Genomic DNA, 18,170 nt, shown 5'->3' with positions numbered 1-18,170 from the left:
TTCAATAGACCAATGCACAGAATTTGGAATTCAACAGGCCAATTGTAAATCCTGGCTTTTGCCAATTATTTGCGAGATGTTGAGAAATTGAACCAAAGACTATGATTAGTCTTTTGTGAAATAGAGCTAACATTATAAAGCAATGAGCCTAATAAACTTAAATGCTGAATTTATAGCAAGTAGTATATCTAGTGTTTAAGAACAAAGACATTAAAGGCAAATTGCCTGGATTTGAATTTGTACTCTGCCACTAATCAGCTGTGTAACAGATGCAACTTTTTAGACCAACTTGTCACCAGTAACATGGGAATAATTATACCATTTTCTTCAAAAGCTTGTTATAAGAATAAGCTAAATATTATTATTTTCAGACTTATTTGGTATAAAAAGATATTGTTGTTGTCCATGTCTGCAGAAGTGTCTATCACACAATTCCACATGGAGTTTGACAATCAGAAAATAATTTGAGCATTCATCAAAAGAATTCCCACAAAAGAATTTCCAAAAGCAACAGGAAACATACTGTCTTTATATTTGCTAAAAGTGATTATATTCTTTGTGCCAGAACTGACGAAAGAGCAGAGAATTATTTTTCATCTTGATCTACCCTCAGTGCACTGTGAATTAGATTTACATGTTTCAAAGAAAATTAGAAGTAGGAGCCTTGCTTTTCATTACTGTATGAAACATATTGATATTCAGGATTTCGCGAGATCATAGACAGTGTTTTTGAGTCCCCTGGAGTGCTGATGTTAGGCTTTCCCATGTCATCTATGGCCCTCTTTGGTCTCCACTTTATGAAAGCAAGACTATTTCCTGAGTGTTTGCAGCTACCTAACCTAGGAAGTTATTCACATCAATTATACTCCAAGAGCAAACTTTTCCCTTTTGTAGGCTATTGCATGGATTCCAATTTATGTTTCCAATTGTTCAATAATAATAATGATGATAGTGAGAAATTTAATTTGCAAGGTTTTTTATGGCTATTGCCATAAGATGTTTTATTAGATCATCACAATATGTAGAGCAGATCTTACTATAACCATTTTACTTAAAAAGGATCTTAAACATGAACCCAGGTTTCTTATGCCAAGTCTACTGCACCAAACCGCTCTCTCAAAACATATGACTTAGAATCTTAGAGATATGCTAACAAAAATGGATGAACATTTAAATATGCACTGCTTCTTACGTTACCACAACACAAAGTTTATAGAGCACTCATTCTGTGACTGACTTACTGCTAAGGGCTTTGCATAAGTTTTCTCAGTTAAAGTAAAGATGAACATTGTGAGGTGGTACAGCATTCTGATGTTATAAGTGAGAAAACTAAGGCTCATGGAGGCTAGTAACCCATCTTAGGTCTCAAAACTAGGTCATTGGCAACAGAGGTTTTTTGGTTTGCTTTTAGTTAATTGAGGTAAAATTAGTATATAACATATTAGTTTCAGGTGTAAACATAATACTTTGTATATAGTGTATGTAGTGTATATACTACAAAGTGATCAGTACCATAAATCTAGTTACCATTTGTTACCTTGCAATTAACTTCCTATACCCAGTTCTCCTATCCCACCCCCTTCCACTGGCAACCACCCGTCTGTTCTCTGTATCTATAAGCGTGTTTGTTTTTATTTTCTTTGCTTCTTTGTTTTTAGACTCCACATATAAGAGAGATCACGTGGTATTTGTCTTTCTTTGTCTGACTTATTTCACTTAGTATATTGTCCTCAAGGTCCATCCATGTTGTTTCAAATGGCAAGAGTTTATTTGTTTTTTATGGCCAAATAAAATTCCACTATACATGTACCACATTTTCTTTATCAATTCATCTGTCAATGGTCACTTAGGTAGTTTCCATATCTTGTCTATTGTAAATAAATAATGCTGTTAACAAATATAGGGGTGTATATATCTATATATCTTTTCAAATTAGTGTTTTTTTTACATTTTTTTGGATTAATAGCCAAAAGTGGAATCACTGCAACATATGATAGTTCTAGTCTTAATATTTTGAGGAATTTCCATACCATTTTCATAATGGCTGCACCACTTTATATTCCCACCAACAGTGTATGAGGGTTCCCTTTTGCCCATGTGCTCTCCAACATTCCTTGGCTTTTTGTTAATAGCCTTTCTAATACTTGTGAGGTGATGTCTTATCGTGGTTTTGATTTGCATTTCCCTTATAGTTATGCTGAACATCTTCTTGTGTGCCTGTTGCCCATCAGTATGTCTTCTTTGGAGGAATGTCTGTTTTGAATCTCTGAACATTTTTTTTTTTTTGTATTGAATTGTTGGGTTTTCTTGCTACTGAGTTGTTTGAGGTCTTTATATATTTTGGATACTAACCTCTTATTGATATATGGTAATGCATGTACAGCACACTCACAAGTGCTCAGTTAGTGTTAGCTTCTTATGGTAGGTAAGAGATTATCAGCTGAGCCTATATTTCCATTATATAAAAAAAATTAAAATCACTGATGCTTCTGGAAATTTACTAATGATGCCACTAAATGTCACATAATGGTTGATGTTTTAATTCAGAACAGCAAACTCCTAGGGGGTGCTGGGGCATATCTTCATTATTAGAGTTCCTCTAATGCTCATCATAATACATTGTGACTAATAGCAAATGTTAGATGAATGAACAAACAAATGAATAAATTAATAAATGAAGAATCTGGGAGAGAGAATGATCCCACATTAGCCAAATTACAATGTGTTCATGAGCAACCATATCTGTCTCTAAGGCTGTTCACATCCATAAAATAATTCTATCATGGAGAGTAAACATACTCATTTTAATGACAGCAGCGGCTGTGAATTTTCATGTTAAACACATGTGCTTTTCATATTTCATCATTAGTCATGAGTATGCCATGAATTTCAGTACCCATGATGGAAGGAAACAGCTTTGCCTTAATTCATCCTCCTACTTTTCTTAGTTATCCCATTTGAGGTTACACTAGAATCAATTGAAAAGTGAGCATGGGATTCCAGTCATTTAGTTTCCAATAGACTTTGTAAGATATTCTAATTTTATTTTTAAATAAAACGTAAAAGCCGTGAATGCCTATGAATGTCCTTTTCGTGGATGGTGATAGAACTGCCATATTTAAGTTATCTGAGACACACCAAATAGTTTTTGTTTTTGTTTTTACAAAACAGTTTTTAATTTTTTTTAAAAAAATAACCTTATTGTCCAGACCTTGATTAAAATACAGAATGTGGCTAGTGAGTCCACTGAATCCCTGGGAACCTTTAATTTTGCCACTGCTCATTCTCCATGGCTAAATTTACTACTGGATTCTAATCTATTCCAGAATCATTCCTGATACAGGTAAAACATATGTAGGAGAATCCTCTATATCACCTGTGGCACCATGTTATCAATGGATGTAGATAACAGAGACGTTCCCTGGTTGCTTTTATAAAGACACAAGGGGCAACATTCCCTACTCCCTCTCTACAAAATTGACCATTTCTAAAACCGGTATTCACCTTATTTTCATAGATTAGGAATTCAGTTTCCCATTAATACTAGAATCGGGATCCTTCCATGAATGCCAACCTGCTTTGCTGAGCATTTAAGAAATCCTGATGGACGTTTCCCAGGTCTCTCACTTGGGCAAAAAACAATATCCTCCTATTCCCTACGTCTCCTTGAGTCCCTGACCTGAATAAGACTGTGTAATGATAATGGTGCTTTCATTATTACCTGCTCCCAGTAATACGGTTTCATCTGACTGATGTAAACCCCTTCCTACCAACCTCCCCACACAGTTACCCAGCTATGCCTAAAACTGTCACACAAATCTGACATTATAAACACTGGACCCCCATCTAGAGCCATTCTTTTTTTTTTTTGCGGTACACGGGCCTCTCACTGTTGCGGCCTCTCCCGTTGTGGAGCACAGGCTCCGGACGCGCAGGCTCAGCAGCCATGGCTCATGGGCCCAGCCGCTCCACGGCATGTGGGATCTTCCCAGACCGGGGCACAAACCCGTGTCCGCCTCATCGGCAGGCGGACTCTCAACCACTGCGCCACCAGGGAAGCCCTAGAGCCATTCTTCACAACTGAGAAGGTGCCCCTGTATCTCCCTGAAGTGGCAGCCCTCACTTCTTCCTCATCCCTCCTGCTGATGCTGCTGAAGGCCAGCAACGGCCCAGTAAAATTCCAACTTGTATTACGTCACTACTGAGACAATCAGAAACATGACCTTAGTTTCATTAAGTTTTTACTGCCACGATGTTCAAAACAGACCTCCTCTAGCTTCTCCACATGCTTACTATTTCTTTGGCACAAAATAGATAAAATGTTTTAATTTTCCACTTTAAAATATGTGAAAAAACATTCAATAAGACTATGCCTGATTTCCTAGGTTTTTATTTTCTTTCACTTTTAGCCATTTGCTTGTGCTTTGAGATAAACTCCTATTTTGAACATATGTATGGTATCAATACTTTGGCGTATTTATATGCTCATAGACATAAGGTCACCCAACAATAGTCATTTATAATAATATATTAATTATTTTATTATGAAATTAATGCATATTTGTCATGGACAATTTTAGCAAATAATGTTAATAGTAATAATACTAATAGTAGCTGGCATTTTTATTGAGTTGTGCTATACCCCGTATGAACTTATTTAATCCTCACAGGTCTCTAGAAGGAAGACTTTTTATTATCCTCATTAAAATATTTTTTTTCTTTTGAAATAACTATAAACTTAGAAAAACATTAAGAAAATAGTACAGAGAGTTCCTGTATATCCTTTACATCCCTTAATGTTAACATCTAAACATAGCTGTGACGAATTTATCAAAACTAAGAAACTGGCAATGGTATAATACTGTTACCAAACTATAGCCCTAACTTGGGTTTCACCAGCTTTTCTACTAACATCTTGTTCTGTTTCAGGATCCAATTCAGGGCAACACATTGCATTCAGTCATCATGTCTCAGTCTCCTCTTGTCTGACAGTTTTTCATTCCTTGTATTTCATGTCCTTGACACTTTTGAGGACTAGTGGTCAGATATTTTATAGAATGTCCCCCAGTGTGGGTCTGTCTGATGTGTTTTTGTACTTAGACGGGGGTTATGGATTTTTGTGAATAATACCACAGAGGCACGGTGTTCTTATCATCATACCAGGGATATATGACATTATTGGTGATGTTAACCCTCATCACTTGGTTAAGATGGTGCCTGCCAGATTTCTCCACAATGCTAGTATTTGTCCTTTTCCATACCTTATTCTTTGGAAGTGAATCACTAATTTCAGCCTATACTCAAGGGAAGCCTATTCTCCACCTACTGAAGAGGAGAGTGTCTAATATGTTACTGAGAATTCTTCTGTAAAAAAAATTTGTCCTTTCTATTTATTTGTCCTTCTATTTATTGATTCAATCATTTATTTATATCAGCATGGACTCATGGGTATTTATTTTAGATTTTAGGTTATAATTCAATACTCTAATTTTTTTTTTCATTTTAAATAGACTTTGTTTTTCAGAGCAGTTTTAGGTTCACAGCAAATTTAAGCAGAAAGTATAAGTCCCCACATATCCCCTCTGCTAACACCCACAGCCTCCTCCATTATTAACATCCCTCACCAGAGTGGTGCATTTGTTACAGCTGATGAACCTACATTAATACATCTTAATCACCCAAAGTCCACAGTGTTCATTAGGGTTTAGTCTTGGTATTATAAATTCTATTTGTTCTGAAAGTTGTATCATGACATGGATCCACCATCATACAGGATTAGCCTCATTTTTCATATGAATAAACTGAAGAACAGAGATATTAAGTTGTTCAGGGAAGGTGACACAGTGGGTTAACATTTTATGAGTGATGTAATGCATTTCTTTAAAATTCATTGCAAAATTCATTTGAATTATTTTATACATTATTTCCTTGTAGATATACACTGCAGTTGATCCATGTATCTCCTTATTTCTGAATTTTTCCATTTTTTTCCAACATACAAGTGACATTTAGATAAAAATCTGTTTTATACTCCACCATAATAATAGATTCTGTAAAGACAGAGATCCTGTTTGTTCATTTTTATGTGCTCCTTCCTTCCTTATTCACGCCTTCCACTAACCGATAGAGTAGGTGATAAATGACTGTTTGTGGAGCAAATGATTACCCAACAAGTTATTGAGCTTAAAGTTTTATCAGGCGTACCTTTGAAGCTGACATTATGGAGGCCTGATTTCTGAGGTTTCTTGAGGCTACTGTCAGAGGAAGAAATGTGAGCAGAATGGTATATTTTGGTGTCACATACTTTACCTTCTTAAAAATGACTTCAGAGTTTCACATCTTGGAATGTGGTTTTGTAGAATAATATTTATAGCCTCATAAGGTTTGAGGGTATTTGTAGCTTCCACCTGTGTTAGCAGCCATTGGGAACTGCAGCAAGCATGTGATCAAGGCTCCAGACCCTTTTGAAGGGTCACTTTACTCATTTACTCCCACCTACATTAACCTCCTTTTTCCAAATTTTAATCATACCATATCCATGCACTCTTCCAACCCATTTTCAAATTGTCCTCCTTGTGCATATGGGCCACATACATCCATATATGTGATAATCAGGTTCCTGACTTATTCTAGGATTTGAAAGTTGTCAGCAATACCACAGGGCATAAGCAACATATTTACTGATTATTCTTTGGAAATTATTCAGAAAATAAATTATTGTTAAATGATTGTTTCTGATATAAACAAAGATTTGTGTCATTTTGAAATATTAATAGACATTTATTACTTGTCAAGTAATTAGTAATTCAGTTTAGTAGAGCAGTATTCATATTCAAAACACTTTGGAAACACTAATATTCTATTTCTCATGATTAATTTAGAATAATTCTCTGGAATAAACAACATTTGCTATTATTTACATTACATTTACTTCATAATTCATTACCAACTGTGTTATTTAGAAATTAAGTTTAGAAATACCCATGAAAACTTTTTCTTCTCAATCTCCATAGGTGTTATTTTATAGTATATAAAAATGTGTGTGTATGTATGTACACAAAGTTAACTGAATTGTCTGGCAATGACTGAAGTTAACAAGCACCAACCCTATAAGTAATTCTGTCTAAGGTTGTCAAGGTGTTAAGTATTATTGTTTATATACCAACTAAATTCTCCGTTCCTTAGTGGATAACGTCTAAACTCCTCAATCTGGAGGTCAAATCCATCAACTACTTGACATAACTTATTTTTCCACTTTTGAAAGTTTCTCCTTGAAGCATGTTCATGTACTATTTTTAATTCTCACAAACCTCATTTTGTTTTAGAACTCTCTCCTTTTTACCTTTACCTAAACAACAAACAAATAAAAAAAAATGACAAAAAACATACTGCAATTTAGGTGTTCTTGACCTAATTTAGCAGGGCAGCAGAAAACTGAGGCCCTTCAAAGTTGTATACGTTGTCTAAGGCCCTTATTTATGTGCTAATCCAGAACCAGAATTCACATTTCTTTAACTCCAAAATACATTATCATTCCCCAAAATCAGTTCCCATTCTTTGTTAATTCATCAGACTCAATAAGGCTTCTTTCTAAAAGGAGCCATTGGGGCTTCCCTGGTGGCGCAGTGGTTAACAATCCTCCTGCCAATGCAGGGGACACGGGTTCAAGTCCTGATCTGAGAAGATCCCACATGCCGTAGAGCAGCTAAGCCCGTGTGCCACAACTACTGAGCCTTTACTCTAGAACCCGAGAGTCACAACTGCTGAAGCCCGTGTGCCTGGAGCCTGTGCTCAGCAGCAAGAGAAGCCACCGCAAGGCGAAGCCCGCACACTGCAAGGAAGAGTAGCCCCCGCTCGCCACAACTAGCGAAAGCCCACACACAGCAATGAAGACCCAACGCAGCCAAAAATAAATAAATAAAAAATAAAATAAAATAAAATAAAAGGAGCCATTTCACTGATAGCAAATGCCTACATTAAGGATTGCATGTATTACACTTAATGCAACCAGTTCTGCAATTAAATACTAAGGTTTTGTATTTAAAGTATTTAACTTTTCATGCATTGTTGCTCACATTGGTGAAGTGATGTATAATTTCCTCCAGTTGTTAAAAGTAATTAATATATGTATTTTTTTTTCCTGAAGCAGAGTTAACTTCCATAAATAGATGTAGAAATTGACAAACCAGGCACCCCAGTTTTTTAATATATGAGCACAAGGGTAGCCTTTGGGAAACTTATGGAGGAGTAAAGTTGCACTGTCATTCTTTTCCCCCTGCTCTTTCTAAACTTAATTGTAAATCAAGTCCCTTTTATATTTTGTCCAAAATAGCAAAGGCCTACAAAAATAGATAGATAGATGATAGGTAGATAGATGATAGACAGATAGATAGATAGATAGATAGATAGATAGATGATAGATAAACAGATAAAATCTTTTATTCTGCACATATTTCTTACCTAAGTCTCACCACCAAAATCTGGGAGCATTTTCATAAATACACAATATTTGCATAAGAAAATATAATTAAGCACACATTAACATTTATCAATATGGGCATATTTATATTTTAAGGAAAATATTGAATACCTACTCTAAAATGTAATCTCCATCATTGGTGAACCTGGTGTTATTTTTTACAGCTTACCTAGCTGGGTTAGGTTTCCCTCCTGTTGGTTTCAATGGCAAACCTCTATCTCAGCCCTTATTTTGTACTGTCAGTTTTATTTTTTTATTTTTATTTTTTTGTGGTACGCGGGCCTCTCTCACTGTGTGGCCTCTCCCGTTGCGGAGCACAGGCTCCAGATGCGCAGGCCCAGCGGCCATGGCTCACGGGCCTATCCACTCCGCTGCATGCGGGATCCTCCCGGACCAGGACACGAGCCCGCGTCCCCTGCATCGGCAGGCGGACCCTCAACCACTGTGCCACCAAGGAAGCCCTGTCAGTTTTATTTTATTGATTGACTCCCAGTATCATTCAAGTCTCTGTGGTTACAAGCAATCAACATTGACCCTTACCAAATTAAATGAAGGAGCTTTAATGATAGAACATCAGGAGCTCATACTATCCAGGAGAAGACAGAAGTAACAATGCTGGGAATGGGCAGAACCAGAGGGTGCTTCAGAAGACTGGGAATGTGAACCATAAGAAGTGTCTCATTGTAGAAACAACTTGGACAAGTCACCCTACTGGAACTAATGTACCTATTTAAGGCCTCTTTTTAATCTAGTCAGTATTTAATTTCAAGAATGAAGGTCCCAAAGACCTAACTTGGATCGTGTGCATTGGCATTTCTGTGTAGAAAGTAGCACAGAGAAATTTATAATAATATTTAGGGTTTCTGGAGATATAAAACAGTACTTGGTTAGTGAAGCATTGGAGTGAATATAATTCTCTTTTGTAAATTACAGTGAGATGTTAGAAAACATCTTATTTCCTATTAAAAAAACAAGATGTGTGCTTATTATTTCCCAGATATACTGGGGTTTAAAATAAAGAGAAACGATAGGATTCCTGTGTTTTTGAGGAACCAGGATCCTTAAAATAAAAGCTTATTATGCAAGAAATAAATATTTCCAGTGGGAAAATAATCCCATTGGACAGCACTAATATAAAATTGAATAGAAATTATTTAATTTCACAGTTAATATTTAAGGTGCAGTGTTTAAGGTCTCTGATATATATAAATTTTCATTTTATTCTTTTTCTTTGAGTGTGATGTTGCCATTGTATCATGTTTTACAATAGTCCTAGGATCTCTCTGTTGAATCTATTTCTCTCTTTTTTAAATGTTCTCTCTCTTTCTCTCTCAAGGATCAACAAACCACTTCTGAAGCCCATGAGAGCTCTCAAGTTGAGACTACAAAGGAAGAATATCTGAGTACCCCTGAGTGCGATACTCAAATTGTAAGATTTATTTAAAATGTTTTTAACAACATTCAACATGAAAACAAGGACATAAGCGTTTTAACAACCCTAGTTTATGCCACCATGAAACTTTCTATTTATATGTAATATCTACTATCTAAACAGTGTACTTTTAAATTTGAAAATGCAGATAGATATCAATCATGTAGGTGTTCCACTAGGAAATGTAATCAGACAGTTAGGGGTACTATGAACTTGAATTGCTAGAGGGGTAAGGGGGTCATTCCCACAATCACGTGACAGAAAGCTATTAAAATATTAAAAACAAACACAAACAAACAGAATCCCAAACAAAGAATGTGATTCAAGAATATTCTTCCCAAAAAGCAAATCAACCCTGCATTATAGAGACATTACATTAGAGGAAGGGAGATTCTTACCCTTCAAATTATAATAGGAAATATGGAACTTGTACTCTGTGCTTTCACTTGTAATAAGTGAAATGAAATTTTAGTTCTGGAACTTTGACGTGATAACAGATCTATCATGTCTGGGCTTGAGGAACAGCAAATGACAACAGCTGTATTTAATAGATTCAAAGCTAGGCTTCAATCTAGTTGACAAAATGGAAAGTATCTGCTGAAACTCTTCATGATGGAAAAGATATCAGGTGATAGCAAAGGAAATAAGGCAGAATAGAAACATAAGTTAAACAAGTCTATCTCTTTTTCCTCTATTGACTGCCAAAGTAAATTTAGAAATATAAATTTCTCAACAATTTGGCCTTCACATCTTTGTATATTGAAACATGTTCCAAAACCATACAATTTAGAATATAAGGTTAGTGAGAAGTAGAAATAAAATATTCTGCAATTTACTTCCAAGGAAGGAAGAAGTCAAGAAGGTTTGGGGCAGGAAGGAACATTTTTGCTGTAGTTTGAAGAACAGATGGGTCTCTGACAGTGTGAGTGAATGTGCAGAGACAAGAAAACATCTGAATAGAGGGGGCTTCCCTGGTGGCGCAGTGGTTGAGAGTCCACCTGCTTGTGCAGGGGACGCGGATTCGTGCCCCGGTCCAGGAGGATCCCACATGCCGCGGAGCGGCTGGGCCCATGAGCCATGGCCGCTGGGCCTGCGCGTCCGGACCCTGTGCTCCGCAACGTGAGAGACCACAACAGTGAGAGGCCCGCGTACCACAAAAAAAAAAAAAAAAAAAAGTCTGAATAATATGAGGAGAGAGTAGCATACAGAAAATGGTGGGATGTTGCCTAAGAAGATAATTTGGGACTTAAGTGGGAGGGGCACTGGATTCCCAAGCTAAGGAGTTTGGTTTGAATTAGGGATATAGTTAAGATTTTCAAATGTTTATGTCCAGTTAAATGATAAGACCATTGGGTTAATTTTAAGGAGAGTGCCCTTGTTTCTTGATATACTTTCCTAAAACTACCAAAAAATCATTTTGCAGTATATACATATATCAAATCATTATGTTGTACACCTAAAACTAATACAATGTTACATGTCAATTATATCTCAATTATAAAATATTAAAAATAAGAATTTTGGAAGCTTCTGGCCTGCACCCTTATGGGTAATGCTCAGGCTTGATCCTTCAATGTCCTGCTTTGAGCCCTTGGATTAGGAGGAATTCAGTTGCTTTTTTCCTGCCCTTACTGGTGTATCAGTGCCTTGAGCAAATCACTCACGCCATGAGGTGGCCAAAACATATGAAAGGACAAAGAACCAGGACTTCATCAAACTTAACAAACAAAATAGTCCCACTGAAGGCAAACCTGAAAAGTTCTATACGTTTTGCTAAGATTTCCCAAAGCAATATTTTGGTCTACTTTTCTTGTCAAGAGAGAGGCATAGGGCTTCTCTGGTGGCGCAGTGGTTGAGAGTCCGCCTGCCGATGCAAGGGACACGGGGTCGTGCCCCGGTCTGGGAAGATCCCACATGCTGCGGAGCGGCTGGGCCCGTGAGCCATGGCCGCTGAACCTGCGCGTCCGGAGCCTGTGCTCCGCAACGGGAGAGGCCACAACAGTGAGAGGCCCGCGTATCGCAAAAAAAGAGAGAAGCATAAATTCTTTTTTTGTTGTTTGTTTGTTCCACTCTCTTTTGACTTTTGTTGTTCTTCCTTGTCACTAGCTGCTCCTCTCCCTTCAGTAAGTCCCATAAGCATCTACCACCTTGGTGGAGGCCCCAATCTGGGTCCCTTCAAAAAGCAGCTTCCACCTGTACCAGCATGAACGCTCTCTCTCTAACCTGATTTCAGTTCCCTAGATTTTAGTCTTTGAAATCTCTTCTTCCAAGCAGCTACACTTATTCTAGTGCAGAGAGTGCTCAGTATTTATAGCCTGTAGACTCAGTTGCATTTAAAGGCCAAGAGAGTAATATAAGTGAATGAGATAAACCAGGTGTAAGCAGTAGGAATTAATGAGGTTGCTGTGAACATCAGTTTTCCCATTCTACATCAGTAGTTGTTATCCCTGTCCTCACTGTAGTATCACATGGAGGGTTTTTATAAAATACTGATGACCAGGACCAATCTCAGAAAAACTGACTCAAAAAGAAAGAAATTAGAACACTCCCTAACACCACACACAAAAATAAACTAAAAATGGATTAAAGACCTAAATGTAAGACCAGACACTATAAAACTCTTAGAGGAAAACATAGCCAGAACACTCCTTGACATAAATCACAGCAAGATCTTTTTTGACCCTCCTCCTAGAGAAATGAAAATAAAAACAAAAATAAACAAATGGAACCTAATTAAACTTAAAAGCCTTTGCACAGCAAAGGAAACCATAAACAAGAGGAAAAGACAACCCTCAGAATGGGAGAAAATCTTAGCAAACGAAGCAACTGACAAAGGATTAATCTCCAAAATATACAAACAGCTCATGTAGCTCAACATCAAAAAAACAAATGACCCAATCAAAACATGGGCAGAAGACCTAAATAGACATTTCTCCAAAGAAGATATACAGATTGCCAACAAACACATGAAAGGATGCCAACATCACTAGAGAAATGCAAATCGAAACTACAATGAGGTATCACCTCACACTGGTTAGAATGGCCATCATCAAAAAATCTACAAACAGTAAATGCTGGAGAGGGTGTGGAGAAAAAGGAACCCTCTTGCACTGTTGGTGGGAGTGTAAATTGATACAGCCACTATAGAGAACAGTACAGAGGTTCCTTAAAAAACTAAAAATAGGGCTTCCCTGGTGGCGCAGTGGTTGAGAATCCGCCTGCTAATGCAGGGGCACGGGTGCGAGCCCTGGTCCGGGAAGATCCCACATGCCACAGAGCAACTAGGCCCGTGAGCCACAACTACTGAGCCTGCGTGTCTGGAGCCTGTGCTCCACAACAAGAGAGGCCGCAATAGTGAGAGGCCCACACACCGCGATGAAGAGTGGCCCCCGCTTGCCACAACTAGAGAAAGCCCTCGCACAGAAATGAAGACGCAACACAGCAAAAATAAATTAATTAATTAATAATCTCCTACCCACAACATCTTCTAAAAGAAAAAAAAAACTAAAAATAGAACTACCATATGACCCAGCAATCCCACTACTGGGCATATAGCCAGAGAAAACCATAATTCAAAAAGACACATGCACCTCAGTGTTCATTGCAGCACTGTTTACAATAGCCAGGACATGGAAGCAACTTAAATGTCCATCAGGAGAGGAACAGATAAGGAATATGTGGTACATATATACAGTGGAATATTACTCAGCCATAAAAAGGAACAAAATTAGGTTCTTTGTAGAGACGTGGATGGACCTAGAGAATGTCATACAGAGTGAAGTTAAGTCAGAAAGCGAAAAACAAATATCGTATGTTAACACATATATGTAGAATGTAGAAAAATGATATAGATGATCTTATTTGCAAAGCAGAAAAAGAGACACAGACGTAGAGAACAAACGTATGGTTACCAAGGGGGGAAGGGGGTTGGGATGAATTGGGAGATTGGGGTTGACATATATAAACTATTAATACTATGTATAAAATAGAGAACTATTGAGAACCTACCATATAGCACAGGGAACTCTATACTCAGTGCTCTGTGCTGACCTGAATGGGAAGGAAATCCAAAAAAGAGAGGATATATGTATACGTATAGCTGATTCACTTTGCTCTACAGTAGAAACTAACACAACATTGTAAAGCAACTGTAATCCAATAAAAATAAATTTTTAAAAAAAGAAAAATTGACTCAGCATCTTGGTATGTGGAGTCTAGACATTAGTTGTATTTATTTTTTAACTTCTCCAGGTGATTCTAATATGCAGGCCAGTTTTACAAAAAAATGTGTTTCACATGTACACGATTATTAAAATCATGTGAGGACTTTTTAAAAATTAAGATTTTGAGAAATTCTTCAGTAAGTGCTAAATAAATAGGACTAAGGGTAAACATTTTTTAACGTGGATTTGACAACACTCTTCCCAACCCAGGTGATTCTTAATTTGAAAAACATTGGTTTAGATAAGATATAATCCCTTTAGAGTGTTGTTTAGTAATAGAGTTTCTGCTTCTCAGACTCTGTTATATTTGCATTTAAAGACATCAATGCCTAAATAAGGCTCTGTAATGGTAGTATGATGTGACTTTTGCTAGTAGGTAGAGGGGGGTCCATCCCAGAACCCTTTGTTTATTGTGCAACCATATATAAGAGAAGCACTGATGTAGGACTGTGAAATTGATCAGGAAGCTGATGTGTGATTTTATCCATAACTAAGCCTTCCCTTGAGAGAGCTAGTGGACCATTATCTCCCCAAGCTATAGTTCTCAGAGTGTAATTAACCTTAAGCATGGAGAGCTCTATAGTTCCTTTCTAGCATTCCCCAATAATAAGAGAATAATTCTGATGACTTCCTCCACCTTACAGGAAAATGTGGGAGGATCTTTGGATCTATGAGAACTGCTGTTACTCAGCTTGTCTAAATTCACCCAAAATATTCTGATTTGTGTTAAATAGCATGAAATGCATTGCTTCCATTTCAATACAGCAACGTGAAAATAGCTTCAACTTGACTCTAACGAACTGGAGACTCAAGCTCCAGTTTGGGTTGCTTTAATCGAGTATCCAAATAAGATATCAAAACATAATTTCATAAAGAAAAAACAAAATAAATTTACCTCCTCTTCTGATAAAGGGATTGGTGCATTTTCTGTTGTAGGAAGGATAGTTTTATCATGTTAGGCAGAAGTATAGTCTTATCGTCTTTATTTGGAGATTGAGTATGGTTAAAAGATGCATAAATGTGCCAAGTTGATAAGAGGTAGATTTGTGATGATTAACTTTATGTGTCAAAATGACTGAGCTAAGGGATGCCCAGAGAGCTGGTAAAACATTTTTTCTGAGTATGTCTGACAGGGTGTTTCCAGAAGAGATTAGCATTTGAATCAGTTGACTAAGAAAAGATCTTCCCTCATAAATATGGCAGGCGTCATCTAATCCCATGAAGGCCCAAATAGAACGAAAAGATTGAGGAAGTACAAATTCTCTCTCTCTTTGAGCTGGGATGTATACCTTCTTCTGCCCTCAGATATCAGAGCTCTTGCTTCTGGGGCCTTCCAACTCCGGGACTTAACACCAGCAGGCCACCCACCCCCGTTCTCAGGCCTTTGGCCTCGGGTTGGGAGTTACACCATCAGCTCCCCTGATTTGCAGCCCTTTGGATTTGGACTGAATTATGCCACCAGCTTTCCTGGTTCTCCAGCTTACAGAGGGCATATCATGGCATGTCTCATCTTCCATAATCACATGAGCAAATTCCCATAAAAAAATCTCCTCTTAAATATCTATGTATATATTCTATTAGTTCTGTTTCCCTGGATAACCTAATGCAATCATTTTTCCATATTTATATTTTGTGTGTTTTGAAATATTGACATCAGGTTTTTTTATAAAAGACTTTTTTCTTTAATCAGAGATCAATCAGTGTTACTTAGTTTTTTACAGAGAGAAAGTAGACGGTAGTTGTTGAGTTAAACTTTTACTTTAGTGCCCTTACTTGACAAAATTAATAGTTGGCAAATTTATTCCCATTTCTTTTTTTTTTAAATGTCTTTTTCTGCTCTATGAAATTCAAAAATGTAGAAACTACTAAATGAGAAAATTTTTTAAATAATAAAAGTAAGATAAAATAGGGACCTGAATGAAGCCAATAACTAATAATTGAGAGCTCATGCAGGCTTAATTGTTAATTCCCTAATGGTTAATAATTTGAGCATATTTGTATATACTTATTAGCAAGTCACATATTTTCTTTGGTGAAATTTCTATTCAAATAGTTTCCCCATGCTCTGCTGGGTTGTTTGTCTTCTCAGTGTTGAGTAGTAAGATTCCTTATATATTCTGGATATAAATCCTTTACCAAATATATGATTTGAAAACATTTCTCTCCATATGTTTCTTGTCTTTTCATTTTCTTAATGGTGTCTTTTAAAAAGTAATTAAGTTTTTTTAGTACAGTTTTAGATTTACAGAGTAATTGAGCAATAGCTCAGAGAGTTCCATATAGCAATCAGCCGTCTTTCTGTAATTTATTTCTAGTTTAGTTCCATTGCAGTCTGATGGCATACTCTACATTTGTTCAAATGTATTTTATGGCCCAGAATGCAGTCTATCTTGGTAAATGTTCCGTGTGACTTTGAGAAGAATGTGTATTCTCCTCTTGTCTGATGAAGTATTCCATAAATGTCAATTAGATCCACTTTATCTGCAGTGTTGTTCAGATCAACTATATTCTTAGAGGTTTTCTCCCTGCTTGATATGTCCACTATTGACAGAGAGTGTTGAAGCCTTAATCTATAATAGTTGTTTGGTCTATTTCTCCTTGCCATTCTATCAGTTTTTGACTCATGTATCTTGACATTCTGTTGTTAGGTGCATTCATGTTAAGAATTGTTATATTTTTTGTAGAATTGGCCCCTGTATTATTATACAAATGTCCCTCTTTATCCCTGATATTTTTCTTGGTCTGAAGTTGGCTTTGCCTAAATTAATATGGCTACTCCAACTTTCTTTTGATTAATATTAGCATGGAATATCTTTCTGAGTCCCTTAACTTTTAATCAATCTGTGTCCTTATATTTAAAGTTGGTTTCTTATATACAACATCTAGTTGTGTGCTCTTCTCTTATCCCCTCTTACAATCCCTGTCTTTTATTGATATATTTAGACCCTTCACATTTAAAGTGAATATTTATATAGTTGGATTGATGTCTGCCATAATTTGTAACTGTTTTGGATTTATCACATCTTTCATGGGTTGTGAAAGAACCTTATACAGAGAGTATATAGAGAGTATTTCCAGTTCCTCTATTATAACATTGCTGTCATTCATTTCACTTAACCATAAGCTGTAATTACCAAATACATTGTTGCATTGTCATTTTGAACAGACTGTTATTCGTTTCATCAGTTAAGAACAAGATAAATAAAAACATTATTTTACGTCCACTTATTCCTTCTAGAACACTCTTCCTCTCTCTTTGTAGATCAGGGTTTCTGAACTATATCATTTCCTCCTGTCTGAAGAACTTTTAACTTTTCTTGAAAGGCAGGTATACTGGTGACAAATTCCCTCAGTTTTTGTTTTTCTGAGATCTTTATTTTTTCTTCACTTTTGAAGGATAATTTTACTGGATAATATTTCAATTTTTTTAACACTAAATATTTCACTTCAATCTTTTCTTGCTTAAATTGTTTTTAAGTAGAAGTCTGAAGTAATTCCTATCCTTATTTCTCTGTAGTTAAGTTTTCACTTTTGATTCTTTCAATATGTCTCTGTGGTTTTCTGCAGTTTGATGACATGCCTAGATGTAATTTTGTTTTTCTAATCTTCCAGGATTTGGGATTGAGTTCTGTCATTACCTTTGGGGAACTCTCACCATTCTTACTTCAAATATGTCCTCTGTTATTTTCTTATCCTTCTAGTATTTCCATTACCTCTACATTGCAGGTTTTCTAATTGTTTTACAATTCTGGACATTCTGTCCATTGTTTAAACCCTTTTATCTTTGCATCTGTTTGGTACCTTTCTATCAACCTGTCTTCAAGTTCACTGAATTTTTTCAGTGGGCAATGTCCAGAATATTGATGAGCTCATCAAAGGCAGTCTTCATTTCTGTTACAGTGTTTTTGGTTTTTTTTTTTGCTTTATTCTTAGCATTTCCATTTGATCCTTAGATTTTTTCCATCTTCTGCTTATATTACCCATTCATTCATGCATTTTGTCCACTTTTCCCCTTAGAGCCCTTAGCATATCAGCC

At 36.5% G+C, this 18,170-nt stretch overlaps 1 protein-coding gene and 1 long non-coding RNA gene across 3 annotated transcripts in view; one reads left to right on the top strand and one right to left on the bottom strand.

Annotated features, from left to right (window-relative positions):
* Positions 1–18,170, bottom strand: part of LOC125965190 (uncharacterized) — a 259,474-nt gene that overhangs the window by 207,204 nt on the left and 34,100 nt on the right. The window lies entirely within an intron of this gene.
* LUZP2 (leucine zipper protein 2) overlaps positions 1–18,170 on the top strand; it is a 450,167-nt gene that overhangs the window by 417,881 nt on the left and 14,116 nt on the right. For both annotated transcript variants that reach the window (XM_033409574.2, XM_033409579.2), the window contains exon 10: positions 9,816–9,908. In XM_033409574.2, the coding sequence (XP_033265465.1) occupies positions 9,816–9,908 (93 nt within the window). The remainder of the gene's footprint in view (positions 1–9,815; positions 9,909–18,170) is intronic.

Source organism: Orcinus orca, chromosome 8 (genome assembly GCF_937001465.1).
Source record: "Orcinus orca chromosome 8, mOrcOrc1.1, whole genome shotgun sequence".
NCBI classification, from domain to species: Eukaryota; Metazoa; Chordata; class Mammalia; order Artiodactyla; family Delphinidae; genus Orcinus; species Orcinus orca.
This window is presented reverse-complemented; position numbering and strand designations above follow the sequence as displayed.